Source organism: Triticum aestivum, chromosome 6B (assembly GCF_018294505.1).
Source record: "Triticum aestivum cultivar Chinese Spring chromosome 6B, IWGSC CS RefSeq v2.1, whole genome shotgun sequence".
Classification (NCBI taxonomy): Eukaryota; Viridiplantae; Streptophyta; class Magnoliopsida; order Poales; family Poaceae; genus Triticum; species Triticum aestivum.
The window spans coordinates 701,187,640-701,206,535 of NC_057810.1; the positions used below are offsets into that span (position 1 = coordinate 701,187,640).

At 46.0% G+C, this 18,896-nt stretch overlaps 1 protein-coding gene across 1 annotated transcript; it reads left to right on the top strand.

Annotated features, from left to right (window-relative positions):
- Positions 1-16,685: 16,685 nt before the first annotated feature.
- Positions 16,686-18,282, top strand: LOC123134976 (E3 ubiquitin-protein ligase PUB23). Its single transcript, XM_044554113.1, has one exon. The coding sequence runs from the start codon at positions 16,774-16,776 to the stop codon at positions 18,034-18,036; it is 1,263 nt and encodes a 420-aa protein (XP_044410048.1). The 5' UTR covers positions 16,686-16,773; the 3' UTR covers positions 18,037-18,282.
- Positions 18,283-18,896: the final 614 nt, after the last annotated feature.

The following is an 18,896-nucleotide window of genomic DNA, read 5'->3' on the forward strand; positions in this document are numbered from 1 at the left end:
TAGATCACTACTCACTCTTCTCATTTCTGACTCCTCATCTTTTTTACTTTTTTAGGATGGTGGATGCAAGGAACAAGTTTACGCAACCGGATGAGCATACACCCTTTGGACGCCACTTGAAGGAAGTCACTAAGTATCTGAACATCAGAGTACCAAGCTTCATCGGGACTTACAACGCCACTTCACCTGAAGAGGAGCACTGGATGATTCAAGTTCAAGTTCCAGGAAGGACGTTCATGCCCGTCACGGAGCCCATAGAGTTTTCCTTCGATGCACCAACCTGGAGTCTAGGAAAGAGCATGCAGCTCACATAACAATGGGACGCATTGAAGAAGTTTACCACAAGGATCTCAAGGATACTATCTACCAGATTTGTGGGCGCCGAGATGAACAATGGGAGATGATCAGCACCAGGAAGGATAGATCAATCACAGCTTTCATCCAGGAGTTAAACCAGCACATTCGACGCCAGGAGAACTAGATGTGCGCAGGCATGATAGATCTGAAGAAGGCTATGACCAAGATCATGGAACTGGAGGAAGAACTCAAGTCTACACGCGATGGATATGAGGAGGAGATAGCGACACTCATGGAGAAGAATGAAGATCTGAAGAAGAAGCTAAAGGTGTTTATGGGATTTCCCGCGACTGGAGGAGAAGACGATGATTGCACCTGTCCAGAGAACTACATCATCATCGACGACACCGACTCAGACCCAGACAATAGCGATGATGACTATGTTGATGAAGCTGGAGCAGATATCATGGAGTCTTCATCAGAGCAGTTTTTCTAGTCGACCACCATAACAGAAGTAGTATTCCCCCATGTATCTAGTTTAGACCAAGCACTTTTATAACTATATTTAGACCGTTGTATGCCCTTGTTTGATTGAATGAAGTGATTTTGTTTGCTTTTGTCTCATGTGCATATGGGTAGTGTTTTTCTCTCTAGAGCTCATTCTATTCTATATTCTCATGTATTCTAAACCCTCAGATGCCTCCGAGACATGACAATGGATTTGCTTTCCCACCGGAGCTCACGCAGTTGATCCAGCAACAGAATGCATTGATGCAGTTGCTAGTCCAGAATCAGAATCAGGGGAACAACAACAACAACAACAACCCACCACCACCACCACTTGTTGATCACTTAACCTGTTTCCTTAGACTGAATCCGCTGGTGTTTTCCAGTAGCACCAAGCCGATAGTTGCATATGATTGGCTCCACAAGACAGGAAGGGAGTTGACCACTACAGGATGCACAGATGCGGAGAAGGTGCGTTTTGCCACACATCAGCTAGATGGACCCGCAACATCATGGTGGGTGTTGGGGATATAACTATTTGTGTAAGCCGCCCAGGAGGGGCCGGGTTACGCAAAGAAGACTTACCAAAAAGAAGCCCAAGACCAAGCATGAAGATGGCGGTTCAATAAAGGGCTTAAGCCCACAGGCGACTTAAGGCCCGTTGTAGTAAACCGCCATAATGGCATGACTTGTATCATAAGGTAGATTTAACTAGTCACCAAGCCGGACACTGTTTATAAGCCGGTTGGGACTCTGTAAGCCAGAGGGCGTCAACCCATGTATATAAGGGGACGACCTGCAGGCAGCTTAGGGCAAGAAACAACTCATCGAGAGCCGGGCATAGCGTATCTCGCTCCCTAGTCATCGAAACATCAATACCAACCCAACTAGACGTAGGCCTTACCTTCACCGTAAGGGGCCGAACTAGTATAAAAATCTCTCGTGTCCCTTGTCCCAATTAACCCCTTCAAGCTTCCTAGTTGCGATGGCTCCACAACTAAGTCCTTTCACGAGGACATCTGACGTGACAATTCCACGACAGTGGGAGAATTTCACAGCCACTTATCCTATCGACACTGTCACATGGGATCAGTTTCAGCAGGCTTTCCGTACTGCCCATGTTTCAGCAGGATCTATGGCCATGAAAATCTTGAGTTTCAAAACTTGCGCCAAGGAGGACGGACAGTTGGCCCGTATGTGGATGGCTTTAGTAAGTTAGCACGTTATGCCCCAGATGACGTGGCTACAGATGCAGCTAAGCAGGAGAAGTTTCTGGAAGGACTGAATGATGAGCTGAGCATGCAGTTGATGGTAGCAAGTTTCAACAATTACCAGGAGTTGGTAGAAGCCACATTTCAATTGAAGGGAAGCAGCAACAGATTGAGAACCGCAAGAGGAAGTATGGACAAGGGAAGTACAATTCAGGAGCTCAGCAGAAGCCACGTTTTACCCCGAAATCGGGAGGAAAGTTTCAGCATACCCATGGAGGAGGGAGCTCGCACAATCATAATGGCCCCAAGAATGGGAATGTGAATGGAGGAAGCAACAGTCAGAACCGTACCAACCCATCAACCCCAGCCAAGAGAGACCTGAGTCAAGTCACTTGCTTTAAGTGTCAGAAGACTAGACATTATGCCAATGAATGTCCTGAAGCCCAGAATGGAAATGGCAATGGAAGCTCTGGGAAGAAGCCGAACCCTTTCAACAAAGGATAGGTGAACCACGTTAACATGGAGGAGGTTGAAGCCCAGCCAGATGCAGTAATAGGTAAGTTTTTGGTAAGTCATTTACTGCAATCGTTCTTTTTTATACTGGTGCATCGCATTCATACATATCAAGGGGATTTGTGGATAAGTACAACCTGCCCACCAAGGTCCTTAGAACACCTATGTTAGTAAGCTCACCAGGAGCGAAGTATATGGCCAGTCGAGGATGTTTTCAAGTGCCATTGAGTATAGGTAGGCATGTTTTCCCCTCGGATTTAATCATTTTGGAATCGCAAGGTTTGGATGTAATTCTGGGTATGGATTGGCTATTGATGTATGGAGGAAACATCGATTGCGCCAGTAAGATAATTTTGCTGACCATCCCGGAAGGGAGAAGGATCAAGTATGTATCAAGGCATGAGCCGAAGAGGACCCAAGTGAATTCCTTATCAGGAATTGTGCAGGAGGAAGTACCAGTGGTGAAGGATTTCCCTGATGTATTTCCAGAAGAGTTGCCAGGCATGCCGCCGGATAGAGACATTGAGTTTTTGATTGAGCTTTTGCCAGGAATAGGGCCGATATCTAAGAGATCGTACAGGATGCCCGCACAAGATTTGGAGGAAATTAAGAAGCAGATTAAGGAGTTACTGGATAAAGGTTAGATTTGCCGAAATTCCTCACCTTGGGGATCACCAGTGCTTCTAGTGGAGAAGAAGGATGGATCATTGAGAATGGTTGTTGATTATCGAGGACTGAATGAAGTGACCATCAAGAACAAGTACTCCGAATCATGTCTTTGATCAATAGTTGGGTTTGCCCGGCTCCCATGTTTTGCTACCTTATGTTCCGCTCTATCGGCTAAGGTGGCACCGGGAGAACTACTGTGATTGTGCCCTGGTTCATCTGGATGAGCACCTCAGTACAGAAAGCCAAAAACTCACTGTCATGATAAAGAGAGAGACTGGTCAACCACTCGATGACCTAGCGGAATCTTCGCGATTCCTCCGCATTAACGAAGGACCAGTTTCTCGGTCACATATGTACACGCACCGTATTCGGATGAGCGCGGACATACCAGGGGCTATAAAGTAGCCCCACCATCAAACTCCTATGGCTAAGTGAAAATGTTAAAGCTATATAATCTGATTGCCTTGTTCACCGCGCTATCACCTCCTTAACTGACCAAGATGTTGGATCAAGTGTGATTACGCGCTTTGCCGAACACCCCCGCATTATATGTGTGGGGGCTGAAGTCGACGACTGCAAACTTTCAGGTTATATACATACATACATAAACGGCCGCACAGGAGGCACTACAATACTTTGCGGGCAAAATTATAAATATAGCCTTTATTATTACAAGCATTGTTTTTACAATCAAGATACATGTCACTAGAACATGGTATTCTTTGAGCACTGAGCCTCTATTAAACGGGCACTGATACGTCTCCAACGTATCTATAATTTTTGATTGTTCCATGCTATTATATTACCCCTTTTGGATGTTTATGGGCTTTATTTTACACATTTATATCATTTTTGGGACTAACCTACTAACCGGAGGCCCAACCCGTATTGCTGTTTTTTTTGCCTATTTCAGTATTTCGAAGAAAAGGAATATCAAACGGAGTCCAAACAGAATGAAACCTTCGGGAGCGTGAATTTTGGAACGAACGTGATCCGGAGGACTTGGAGTGCAAGCCAAGAAGCAGCCGAGGCGGCCACGAGATAGGAGGCCCCCCCCCACCTGTACGGCGTGCCCCTGTCTCGTGGGCCCCTCGGGCGGCCACCGACGTACTTCTTCCTCCTATATATACCTACGTACCCCGAAAACATCCAGGAGCACCACGAAACACAATTTCCATCGCCATAACCTTCTGTATCCGCGAGATCCCATCTTGGAGCCTTCGCCGGCACTCTGCCGAAGGGGGAATCGACCATGGAGGGCCTCTACATCAACATCCTTGCCCCTCCGATGAGTTGTGAGTAGTTTACCACAGACCTGCGGGTCCATAGTTATTAGCTAGATGGCTTCTTCTCTCTTTTTGGATCTCAATACAATGTACCCCCCCTCTCTTGTGGAGATCTATTTGATGTAATCTCTTTTTGCGGTGTGTTTGTCGAGATCCGATGAATTGTGGGTTTATGATCAAGTTTATCTATGAATAATATTTGAATCTTCTCTGAATTCTTTTATGTATGATTGAGTTATATTTGCAAGTCTCTTCGAATTATCGGTTTGGTTTGGCCTACTAGATTGATCTTTCTTGCCATGGGAGAAGTGCTTAGCTTTGGGTTCAATCTTGCGGTGTTCTTACCCAGTGACAGGAAGGGTTGCAAGACATGTATTGTATTGTTGCCATCGAGGATAACAAGATGGGGTTTATGTCATATTGCATGAGTTTATCCCTCTACATCATGTCATCTTGCTTAATGCGTTACTCTGTTCTTATGAACTTAATACTCTAGATGCAGGAAGGAGTCGGTCGATGAATGGAGTAATAGTAGTAGATGCAGGCAGGAGTCAGTCTACTTGTTTAGGACGTGATGCCTATATACATGATCATGCCTAGATAATCTCATAATTATTCGCTTTTCTATCAATTGCTCGACAGTAATTTGTTCACCCACCGTAATACTTATGCTATCTCGAGAGAAGCCTCTAGTGAAACCTATGGCCCCCGGGTCTATCTCTTATCATATTTGCTTCCAATCTACTTTTATTTGCATCTTTACTTATTGCATCTATATTATAAAATACCAAAAATATATTTATCTTATCATATACTATCTCTATCATATCTCACTTTCACAAGTGGCCGTGAAGGGATTGACAACCCCTTTATTGCGTTGGTTGCGAGTTCTCATTTTGTTTGTGTAGGTGCGTGGGACTTTTGAGGAGCCTCCTACTGGATTGATACCTTGGTTTTCAAAAACTGAGGGAAATACTTACGCTACACTTGCTGCATCACCCTCTCCTCTTCAAGGAAAACCAACGCAAGCTCAAGATGTAGCAAGAAGGATTTCTGGCGCCGTTGCCAGGGAGGTCTTCGCTCAAGTCAAGACATACCAAGTACCCATCACAAACCCATCTCCCTCGCATTTACATTATTTGCCATTTGCCTCTCGTTTTCCTCTCCCACACTTCACCCTTGCCGTTTTATTCACCCTCTCTTTCCCAATCTCCTCCTCTGTTTTTCGCTTGCCTTTTTCTGTTTATTTGTGTGTTGGATTACTTGTTGCCATGGCGCAAGATAATACCAAATTGTGTGATTTCTCGAATACCAATAATAATGATTTCCTTAGTACTCCGATTGCTCCTCTTAATGATGTTGAGTCTTGTGAAATCAATGCTGCTTTGCTGAATCTTGTTATGAAAGAACAATTTGCCGGCCTTCCTAGTGAAGATGCCACTACTCATCTAAACAACTTTGTTGATTTGTGTGATATGCAAAAGAAGAAAGATACGGATAACAATATTGTCAAATTAAATTTATTTCCGTTTTCACTTAGAGATCGTGCTAAAGTTTGGTTTTCGTCTTTGCCTAAAAATAGTATTGATTCTTGGAACAAGTGCAAACGGTCAGACAAATCAATCTTGGAAAATACCTTAGCTCCTTGCAACTGGTCAAACAAATCGTTGATCATTGGAAACGGGTACTTGTTCTTGATGGTCACTTCATTCAGTCCTCGATAATCAACAACCATTCTCAATGATCCATCCTTCTTCTCCACTAGAAGCACTGGTGATCCCCAAGGTGAGGAATTTCGGCAAATCTAACCTTTATCCAGTAACTCCTTAATCTGCTTCTTAATTTCCTCCAAATCTTGTGCGGGCATCCTGTACGATCTCTTAGATATCGGCCCTATGCCTGGCAAAAGCTCAATCAAAAACTCAATGTCTCTATCCGGCGGCATGCCTGGCAACTCTTCTGGAAATACATCAGGGAAATCCTTCACCACTGGTACTTCCTCCTGCACAATTCCTGATAAGGAATTCACTTGGGTCCTCTTCGGCTCATGCCTTGATACATACTTGATCCTTCTCCCTTCCGGGATGGTCAGCAAAATTATCTTACTGGCGCAATCGATGTTTCCTCCATACATCAATAGCCAATCCATACCCAGAATTACATCCAAACCTTGCGATTCCAAAATGATTAAATCCGAGGGGAAAACATGCCTACCTATACTCAATGGCACTTGAAAACATCCTCGACTGGCCATATACTTCGCTCCTGGTGAGCTTACTAACATAGGTGTTCTAAGAACCTTGATGGGCAGTTTGTACTTATCCACAAATCCCCTTGATATGTATGAATGCGATGCACCAGTATAAAAAAGAATGATTGCAGTAAATGACTTACCAAAAACTTACCTATTACTGCATCTGGCTGGGCTTCAACCTCCTCCATGTTAACGTGGTTCACCTGTCCTCTGTTGAAAGGGTTCGGCTTCTTCCCAGAGCTTCCATTGCCATTTCCATTCTGGGATTCAGGACATTCATTGGCATAATGTCCAGTCTTCTGACACTTAAAGCAAGTGACTTGACTCAGGTCTCTCTTGGCTGGGGTTGATGGGTTGGTACGGTTCTGACTGTTGCTTCCTCCATTCACATTCCCATTCTTGGGGCCATTATGATTGTGCGAGCTCCCTCCTCCATGGGTATGCTGAAACTTTCCTCCCGATTTCGGGGTAAAACGTGGCTTCTGCTGAGCTCTTGAATTGTACTTCCCTTGTCCATACTTCCTCTTGCGGTTCTCCATCTGCTGCTGCTTCCCTTCAATTGAAACGTGGCTTCTACCAACTCCTGGGGATTAATAGGCTAATTGGCAAGTTAATCGGTCATTTAATCAGTTAATCGGACGATTTATCGGTTTATCGGCTACTCGATGACCCTACGAGTAGGGATTAATCGGCAAGTTAACTGGTTAATCAGATGAATTCTTGAACAGGGATGCTTATATATCGGGCGCCCTCCAGTCCAAGCCTGGCTTAAATGTGGGTGTGCAGAGTGGATTTCTCGGCCGTTGTGCCTGTTCATTGTTGGTAGCCGGATGGACTGGCAGACAGCTTGAATGCAGTAGCAATACATTACTCAAAAGGGCCGCATTCAGCTTGAATGCTTCTCGGCTTTCCCATCGGTTTTTGAATCCACCTTTTCTTTTCTCTATGATATTTTTCTTTCGGTTTCCTTTCTATATTTCATTTTTGGGAACGAGATCCCACGCTGCCAGAGGTAGTTAAGGAGGCATGGGAGGCGGTAGGCGGGGCACAGAACTTGGCGCAGCTGCGGGAAGCTCTATCCAAGACCATGAGTTCATTGGGAGTTTGGAGTAGGAAATTTGGAAACATAAGGAGGGAGTTGGCAAAGTCTCGTACACAGCTAGAAGAATTGATGCACATGAACGCTGACCGAGCAGAAATCAGGGCGATCACTGACAAGATGAACGAACTCTTGTATCAAGAGGAAATGCTATGGCTGCAGCGTTCAAGAATTACATGGCTAAAGGAAGGTGATAGAAACACAAAGTACTTCCAAAGTAAGGCAGTGTGGAGAGCGAGGAAGAATAAAATTCGGGAGCTTACTAATAGCATTGGGGTGGTGCATACAGATAGTGTGGTGATGGGGAGGATGGCAAATGAGTATTTCCAGAACATCTTCAAGGCCGACCCATCTATAAATCCGTCGCCAATTCTGGATCATGTGGAGGCAAAAGTGACAGCGGATGATAATGCCAGGCTGGTTGCTCCTTTGTCTGATAAGGAGATTGCGGATGCTCTTTTTCAGATTGGCCCTTTGAAGGCTCCGGGACCGGATGGCTTTCTGGCTCGTTTTTTCCAGAGGAATTGGAGTACACTCAAGGAAGGTGTGATTGCTTCGGTCAAGGATTTTTTCAAACGGGCATTATGCCAGAAGGGGTAAACTCCACTTCTATTGTTCTTATTCCAAAAATTACTAATCCTTTGAAGTTGTCTGATTATAGGCCAATCAGCTTATGTAATGTTGTTTATAAGGTTATTTCCAAATGTTTGGTTAACCGATTGAGACCATTGTTGGATAACCTCATTTCTCTGGAAGGATGATTACAGATAATGCATTTATCCCGGGAAGGATGATTACAGATAATGCCTTGATAGCCTTTGAGTGTATTCACTATATCAAGCAGGAAAAAGATCCCACAAAAAGCTTCTGTGCTTATAAACTTGATCTATCCAAAGCATATGATCGTGTGGATTGGGTCTACTTGAGGCAGGTGATGCAAAAGTTGGGTTTCTCTCATTGATGGGTTGATTGGGTAATGACGTGTGTCACATCGGTGAGATTTTAATGGAACCCTCTTGGATTCATTTGCACCGTCGTGTGGCCTTCGGCAAGGCGACCCACTTTCACCATTCTTATTCTTGTTTGTGGCGGATGGATTATCTACTATTCTGAATAACAAGGTGGCTATGGAGGAGATCACACCGGTGAAAGTTTGTAGAAGAGCTCCGGGCATATCACACCTTCTGTTTGCTGATGATACATTGTTGTTTTTTGAGGCCTCAACAAACCAAGCAGAGTGTGTGCGGGCTGCCCTGGAGGAGTATGGTGCGGCCACTGGGCAGAAGCTTAATTATGATAAATGCTCAATATTTTTTGGGAGTGCCTGCCCTGATACAGTGCAGGTGCAGGTCCGGGATGCCCTGCTGGTTACAAGTACGGCGTTTGATGAACGGTATCTTTGCCTTCCGACCCCGGATGGCCGTATGTCCAAGGGTAGGTTTCAGAACCTTCAAGCAAGCCTCACTAAACGATTGCTACAATGGGGGGATGGCATACTGGCCCAACCAGGGAGGGAGGTTTTGATTAAATCGGTGGCCCAATCCTTGCCAACATATATTATGGGTGTCTTCAAACTCCCCTTCTCGGTGTGTGATGATCTAACTAGAATGGTGAGGAATTTTTATTGGGGATCTGCAGAAGGGAAACGGAAGGTGCACTGGAGAAGGTGGGATCATCTTCTTCAGCCAAAGGAGAGGGGAGGTGTGGGTTTTCGAGACTTTCGGCTATTCAATCAAGCGTTGCTAGCTCGACAGGCTTGGCGATTGCTGTCCAACCCAGATAGCCTTTGTGCCCAGGTTCTTAAAGCAAAGTACTACCCACATGGCAAGCTAGAGGATACGGTCTTCACAGGTAATGCATCGTCGTCGTGGCAAGAAATTAGTCATGGCCTGGACTTGTTAAAGAGAGGACTGATATGGAGAGTGGGGAACGATAAGAGCATAAGAGTATGGAGGGATAACTGGATACCGAGGCCGTTTTCCTTCAAGCCGGTCTCGGTACAGGGACGATGCCGTATCTGTTTCGTTGCATATTTTCTTAATGCAAATGGGTCTTGGAAGGTGGAGACACTACAACAGTATTTTTTGCCGGCGGATGTGGTTGAGATCTTGAAGATTCAAGCATCGCCAAGGTTAGCCGACGACGTGATTGCATGGGCACCGGGTAGACACGGAGTTTTCTCTGTCAAATCGGCGTACCAATTTGCGTTTCAGGAAGAATTTGGGGCGGACATTGCCTCTTCTAGCACGTCGTCTTCAGGAGGAAGGAGCTGCTGGAAACTTATATGGAGCAGTGCAGTCCCTCCAACGGTCCGGAACTTCGCTTGGCGCTTGGCGACTGACGCTCTTCCTACGTGGCAGAATAAGAATAAGAGAGGACTCGAGGTTGTTAACGGATGTCCGGTTTGTGGAACGGAAACCGAAGATAACTTTCATCCTTTTCTGAGATGCCAGCGAGGGCGTGACATGTATAAGGAAATGGCGAAGGTCTGGAATCTGCCGGCTATTGAAACATTTGTGCCCAATGGTAGAGAGTGGCTCCTGCATGCGCTGAATTCATTATGTGATCTTGAGCGGTGTAAAGTTCTGCTCATTTTCTGGAGAAGTTGGTATGTGCGCAATGAAATCATACATCATAAACCGACACCGGCCATGGATGTCTCGGTCAGCTTCCTGAGAAGATACTTGGATGAATTAGCAGGGATCAAATTGAATCAGGGAATGGATCCGGCTAAAGGCAAGGGATATCTGACTTTTGATCAAACTAGTGCAGCGATAAACCCCCAAAGTGCAGGTCCTTTGTGTAAGTGGAAACCCCCCAACGAGGGCTGGGTAAAACTGAACACAGATGGATCTTTTGTTGACTCTGACAATGCGGGTGCTGGTATGATCCTACGAGACTCCACTGGGGGGATCATCTTCTCGGCATGTAGAGCGTTGTTCTCTTGCAGAGATGCGGTTGAAGCGGAACTAGGGGCAATCATGGAAGGTTTATCTCTGGCGTTACAAAGATCCGAACTGCCCGTTGCTATCGAGATGGACTCAAGCTTGGCAGTGGCCATGGCACATCTGCTGAAGTCGATCGATCAATTTATGCTGCTTTGGTGAATGAAATAAGACTTCTCATGCGTCTTAGGCAAACTTGTGTTACTCATGTTGTGAGAGAACAGAATAAAGCTAGTGATAGTTTGGCTAGATTTGCTCGTGTTGAGGGGTGAACTATGACTTGGCTGGGATCTGGTCCAGAGGAGGTCTTGGGTATTTCCCTTGATGATTGTAATGACATTATTATTTGAATAATACAAGTGTTCTCGCAAAAAAAATATTTCATTTTTATGCTTTAAAATTCAGATAAATCTTTGGAAATTCAGGATTGGTTTTTGAAATACGTTATTTTTTTTACTATGTGAAGTATTTTCAATTTTGGGAACTAATTGAATTCATGAACACTTTTTGAAACAGTGATTTTTTAATCAAAAACATTTTCTGAAATTTGGAAATAATTTTTGAAATTGATGAACATATTCTGTATTCACTCTAATTTTGTGAAATTTAGATATCCAAAAATATCATGATTTTCCTAAAATCATGTTTTTTGAACCAATGAATATAGTTTTCAAATTCTTGAACATTTTTTTTGGAAATTCAAACAAAATTGAATTTTTTTGATTACTTTATAAAATTTGTGAACTTTTTCGAAACCTGGGAACATTTTGTAATTTGCGATTGTCTCTTTTTGAAGTTGAAACATTTTCTGAATTTGCATACATTTTTTTAATTAATTTCTGTTTCAAAATAGAGAACATTTTGCGAAATCTAAACTTTTTTAAAGAAGCAAAAATACAAAATTAGAAAAAAAACAAAAAAACGGGTACTCGCGTGGGAGCAGGGGTTGTGCGTTTAGACTATGCGAGTTGCCCTATTCGGGGAATAGGAGATCTTGGTAACATTATTATTGATTTAAATTTTCTATTGAGATAGGCCCTGTTTTAGAGTTTTGCAAAGGGCCTTTGATTTTGACAACCCGGCCCTGGTCCATCTTCGATGTCGCATGACATGTTGTTTCTAGTTCTCTCAAAAAAAATTGAGTTTATACCAAGCAGAGGTATTCGACAGGAAGATCCTATCTCTCCTTATCTTTTCTTGATCGCAGCAGAGGGCCTTTCGTGCCTTTTAAAGACAAGTTCTCATTCGTCTGGATTTGAGGGGATTAAGGTGGCAGCTTCCGCACCACCGATTAATCATCTTCTGTTTGCTGACGACAGCCTGCTGCTTTTCAAGGCAAGTGATCAAGGTGCGTCTAGGGTTTCAAACATTCTGGAAACTTACTGCAATGCTTCTGGTCAGAGAACCAATCACGCAAAATCGTCTATATTTTTTAGCTAGGGGTGCCCTCAAGCTCTACGAAATAGCATCAAGCAAAACTTGAATGTTCAGAATGAATCTCTAAGTGACCGTTACTTGGGTATGCCCATAGATGTTGGACAGTCCAAGCTGGGAACTTTCAAATATCTGCGCGACAGAGTTTGGGAAAAAGTCAGAGGGTGGATGGAGAAGCTTCTGTCTGCAGCAGGGAAGGAAGTGCTAATAAAATCGGTAGCACAAGCGATACCGGTGTACTCTATGGCATGCTTCAGGCTACCACGAGGCTTGTGTGACAACATCAATGCTATCATCCACCAATTTTGGTGGGGCAGCAAGAGGGGAAAGAGAAAGCATGTGTGGGTCTCGTGGGATGTTATGACAAAGCCGAAATATCTGGGAGGAATGGGTTTCAGAGATGTCGAGATTTTTAACCTATCTTTGTTGGCTCGGCAAGCGTGGAGGTTGCTCGAGGAACCACTATCTCTTAGTGCAAGATTGCTTAAAGCGGCCTACTACCCAAACACGTCGTTCATGGAAGCAGAACTGGGTAACAATCCTTCACAGATTTGGCGTTTGGTTTTGGATGGAAGAGAGATATTGAAGCAGGGAGTAATCAGGACAATAGGGAATGGGGAAACTACACATATTTGGAATACTAACTGGCTTCCCAGGATGGGGAGGATGCGGCCGATCACCTCGTTAACTGACAACCCGCCTACTATGGTGGCAGAACTCATTGACAACACCACAGCCACTTGGCGAGAAGATGTTATTCGGGCGAACTTTCTTCCCTTCGACGCTGACACAATCCTTGCGCTTCCCCTTTGCACGAGGGCAGTTGAGGATTTCTGGGCTTGGATCGGGGAACGCAATGGCAGGTTCACGGTCAAGTCGGCCTATCACTTAGTGCTGAACAAAAAGGAGCATAGGGAGAACTGGATGGCAGAGAATGCGGGAGCTTCTGATCTTCGAGATAACACCAGGGCATGGACTGAATTGTGGCATACAAAGGTGCCATCTAAACTTAAGGTTTTCCTCTAGCGTTTAGCAAGGCACTCGACGCCTACAATGGATCTCCTCCACCATCGAAAAATGTCCACAACAAGAACTTGCGCCCTGTGCGGGCAAGATGATTCTTGGAGACACGCTCTCCTTGAATGTACAAACTCAAGATGCATATGTGCACTCTCTGACCAATCACTGGTAGAGCATATAAGCATGAATGATGAGAACAACGCAAGGAACTGGCTCTTTAACCTGCATGATGTACTGAGCCAGGAGGAGTATACTGTCTTAGTGGTGACCTTATGGGCCATTTAGCGAGCAAGACGCAAGGCGATTTATGAGGATGTTTTTCAGAGCCCTCAGTCCACAGATCAGTTCATCAAGTCTTAGTTGAGAGATCTTCAAACCATAGTAGAACCAGGGTCGGAGAGGAGGCAACAAACTACCGGTCGGCCAACCAGATGGATCCCTCTGCCGAGTGGTTGCAGTAAGATAAATGCCGATGCTTCCGTGGCTCGAGGCAGAGGGGTGGCAGCTGCTATATGCCGCGACCACAATGGTGGTTTCCTGGGTGCATCAGCGATTGTGATCAGGGGCCTGAGCGACCCCCCGACGTTAGAATCTCTCGCGATAAGGGAAGGGCTAGCACTTGCTGATGATTTGAATGTGCAGCATGTTCACCTTGCTTCTGATTGTAAGGTCGTAGTTGAAGATCTCAAACGAAGGAACCCCACTAGCTATGGTGCCATTCTACATGAAATCATGGAGCACAGTGTTTCTTTTGCAGTTTGCAACATTGGACATGAATTTAGAAGCTCGAATTTCGAAGCTCACAATCTAGCGACGCATGTTTTGAAGCTAGGGGTGGGCCGCCATGTTTGGTTAGGACACCCCGGCAATCTATCTTTTATCCCTGTAAACATTGTTGCAGTTTAATAAAGCTTCACGAGATTGCCTCAAAAAAAAAGTTCTCTCAAATTTTTTTAATGTACAGTGAAATAAAAAAAACACAAAGAGAAACTAACACGGTAAAAAAAAATTGTAGAATTAGGCTTGGTGTAGAAGTGTGAGATTCCATCCAAAGCTCCGCTTTGAAAACTAAGCCACTAGAACAGTTTCTCGCCTCCTGATCAAAAAGGAACAGTTCCTCACCTTAAATACGACTGATCGACTGTGGTGGTAGGAGAGCTGGTCAACGCAGTTAGGTCATGATCGATGTAACGCAGCGCCGGCCCTCGGCCGAGTTGGTCACATGCAATAACAATAACATACTACCAATATATACCGGGTCTTTTTGTGATTCGATCAAGGTTGGCGATCGGCTTGCAGTACGTCGTAGGAAACATGACGTACGTAGTAGGAAGAGTAGGAAGGAACCTTTCAACGTGACGGAAAGCGGACAACTGAAGATGCATGCACGGTCGGCACGTGATGAATATACAAAAGGCTGGAGCATGCAAATGCGCCGCATTCCTTCCATTGAAAAACAGCACGTGGAAATAGTTTACGAGCGCGTGCGTTGAAGAAAACGACGGACCGGTCAAACGGCGCCGACAAGTGGGCCCGGTCGCGTGCGGCCGGAAGCTGCCGTGGGTGCTGGCTACCACGCGTCGCTGGTGATGATATCGGCAGCGCCTGCATGCATGCATGCATGCATGGCCCTATCTGTCGGTCAGCGGTAGCTTCGCTTGAACCTTGAATGCTCCGATTGCGGCTGCGGCGGCGAATAGTAGCTGTATATATGCAGGAAAAAAATGGTTTTCTTGATTTAATTTGGCCGTAAACGACACACGTATACGCCATCGGTCGTCCATTTCGTTGTCAGCTGCGGCAGGAACAGCGCGACCGGTCGAACGCCGTGGCATCGTCATCCTCGTCGGCCGCCCCGGTAGCCCATGGTATACAATGACATGTGGTTTTCGTTAGTTATCCATTTGATTTTCGAACAGACAAATCTTTTTCTTAACAAACATTATATTCCTAGCTACGCACGTAACACGTTGACAAAAACTCTAAGCACTGATTTAATTTAGCTCTTAACTTCCCCCGCACTTTTAGCTAACCCTCATTAGGTTGAACTACTCCTATACGTAAAGTTTTTGTAAAATCCATAAGTAGGAATAGCATTGCTCTTTTATTAAACAAACATTAGCTTAACTCCTACAAATAAATGTGGCACGATTAAACTGCAAAGCTTTCTGAATTTCACATAATGCGATCTGTTGCATCCACATTTTATACTGGTGTGCACACTAGAATTGTTTTCTAAAAAAGTGTCTTTGGTACTTTGAACATGTGATCGACCAAATGAATATGTGTCTTTGGTGCAAGTATACTTAGTAGCATGGAAAAGATATTAGTACATAGGAAAAACCCAAAGATTCAATCAACAAGAATAGAAAAGGGGAAATATCATCCATAAAAAATATGAAAAGCATAGACATAACACAAAAATCATTGCACACTACACAAATGCACATTTTGAAACTGTCCAACCAGTGTATTTATGATGTGCAACTGGCCAAAATAAACTTTGAAAATAAAAGTAAATCATCAAATATATTAGTAGTAGAACTGAATTATTCAAAGTTTCAAGTATACATGTTACTAATTTCGGGACGTGCAACTCGTGTATTTTAATTTCAACAAGCCAACTTTAAAAAATAGTAAAAGGGCCAGAAAAATAGTTATGCACATTACCAATAATAGAAAGGTTGCATAGTTTCAAGACAGGTTGCTAAATCTCAGATTTAATCAAATCTTAGTCGATGCTATGCTCATAAGAATTTACATGGAGATCCGTGAAAATTTTGTTTTTTAACATCTTTTTCTTCTTTATATGCTATGCCACTTGACTGAGACTTAAAAGTGCAATCTGGATGAAATTTTGATTTCCCTAGAAAAAGCAATCAGCTATTGAAGGAAAAAGTGGAGATCGGTTGAAATTTCAGCGCAGTGTAGGATACTCATTCCCACAGTTTGCAGAGAATGATCAGCAGGTACGCACCGTTGACATCTTCTCTATTACACCATTAATTTTATCCATTTGATCAGGGCATCGATATCGTTCCGTGCAAAGTCAAAATAAACTAAGAGCACGGAGCTGGCGAAAATTACTCTTCAACTAATAATAGAAATGCAGTGGCTAAACTTCAACGGTGTTCCATGCCCACAGAAACGGAATCTTTCAAGTGCAAGCGGTTGAAGAACAGAAAAGACCAAGCACTCAAGGGGTCGATAATAGAAGGATGAATGAATCACAAAGTCAAAACGTGGAGCCGCTCCCATCTCCGACCAGCTCAACACCGACCCCGCAAGTCAATCCAATCCAACCCAATCCAACCCAACCCGTTTTACTGTGTCATTCCACGCAGTTCAATCTCTAATCTCTTGTGCACACGCGTGGACTTCTTCGCGTCCCCGCGCCCTATAAAACACCCACCTGCCTCCTCTCCCGTTTGTTCAACTCTACGGCAAGTGGCAACTTGGTCAGCTTCTTCTTAGCTTCTTCATTCGCTCTCCAAGATCCATTTCACGATCAACTAGCTTCTTCCTCGATCCTGCGGCGATGGAAGGGTCGTCGGTGGAGGTGCCGCCGTACTTCCTGTGCCCCATCTCGCTGGAGATCATGCGGGACCCCGTCACGCTCGCCACCGGCATCACCTACGACCGCTGCAGCATCGAGCGCTGGCTCTCCGACGGCCACGCCACCTGCCCCGTCACGCAGCAAAAGCTCGCCGAGGCCGACCGGGAGGCCACGCCAAACCACACGCTCCGCCGCCTCACCCAGGCCTGGTGCGCCCTGCACGCCGTCGAGCGCTTCCCCACCCCGCGCCTGCCCCTTGACGCCGCCCGCGTCGCCCAGATCGTCGAAGAGGGCCACGGTGCGGGCCGGCAGCAGGAGCTGGCCGCGCTCCGGGAGATCAAGGCCATCGTCGCTGAGAGCGACCGCAACAGGCGCTGCGTCGAGGCCACGCCCGGGGCCGTCGAGTTCCTCGTCTCCGTCGTCAGGAACCATGCCACCGCGTCCAAGTCGGCAGAAGATCTGTTAGAACTTTCGCTGGATTCCCCCACGTCCACGAGCTCGCCGGAGGAGGACGCGCTCAGCGTCATCTGCTCGCTCAAGCCGTCCAAGAAGAGCCTGGTCCGGATCCTCGAGGAAAACGGAGACTTCCTGGACACCCTGGTGTACATGCTGCGGCGACCCAGCTACCGGTCCCGCTGCTACGGCATCCTCCTGCTGAAGGCGATGGTGTCGGTCATGGAGCCGGCGCGTCTCATGGCCGTGAGAACCGAGGTGGTGCAGGAGCTGGTGCGCGTGGTGTCCGACAGGGTGTCCGCCAAGGCCGTGAAGGCCGCGCTGAACGTGCTGTGCCGGCTGTGCCCATGGGGCCGGAACCGCGTCAAGGCCGTGGAGGCCGGCGCGATGACTGTGCTGGTGGAGCTTCTCCTCGACGAGGGGGGCCGGCACCCCACCGAGCTGGCCGTGGTGGCCATCGACCACCTCTGCGGTTGTGCGGAGGGGCGGTCGGACCTGGTGGCGCACCCGGCGGGGCTGGCAATCGTGGCCAAGAAGGCCATGCGGGTGTCGCTGACAACCACCGAGAGCGCGGTGCGCGCTGTGCACGCTGTGGCGAGGCACTCGCCGACGCCGGCCGTGCTGCAGGAGATGCTGGCCGTCGGGGTGGTGGCGAAGCTGCTGCTAGTTCTACAGGTGGACGCTGGCGAGCGGGCCAGGGCCAAGGCCAAGGAGCTGCTCAAGATGCACGCTAGGGTTTGGAAGGACTCCCCATGCATGCAAGCGCACCTCAAGGCGCGTTACCCTTGCTGATTTCGTCACGCCGATCGTCTTCGTCAGGAGGAGGAGCACATTATTGCTCTCTTTTAAATTCTCTATCTATGTACAGTAATTATCTACACAAAACATTCAAATTCCTTAATTGATTGTAAATAGTTAATTGGGAGGAGGAGCACATTGCTCTCTTTCAATATCTCGTTGTAATTATCTATACAAATTGTCATCAATGATTGATTGTAATAGCAACCCCACAAAATGACTGTAAATAATTTTCTAAGGCCCCTCCCAATGCTCCATCTTATACTAAATTAATGATTTACTAAGGCTGCCATGTAGACAAAAAAACTAATGTGGCAAGGTAATTAAGAGGAGAGATGAATTTGGTGACCCAGGAAGAAACAATGTCAAGCGCGAGAACCTAGGCACAACACTTAAATGGAAGAAGCCCAGCAATGCATGAAGAACTTTAGTTACAAAATTATTAAATGAAGGATGCTTAGCACCAACAAGTTAAGCACCTATGCATTGGGGGGTTTTAGTTGCTAATTTTTTTTATGTGCTTAGCACCTCATGTAAGCACCAATGCATTGGAAGTAGCCTAAGGGCATTTCCAACGCCAATCCTCAAACCACCCGCAACCATCCGGACCGCACGGTCCGTACGTGTTTTGCCATCCAACGTGGTCCAGTATCGGTCTACTTGGCGGTCTGGACGCACTTTTTCCCGTAATCTCAAGACAAACTAGGGTGGCTATGCGGGCGTTCGGACCGCTGCCACGTCCGCTTCTGACTGCCCTGGCCCACCATTAATTGCCTCCCTCACCCGCGCGCGCTTCCCGCCCGAAATAGTCAGTGCCGCTCCAGTGCGTCAACGCCGCTTTCATGCCCGAGCGG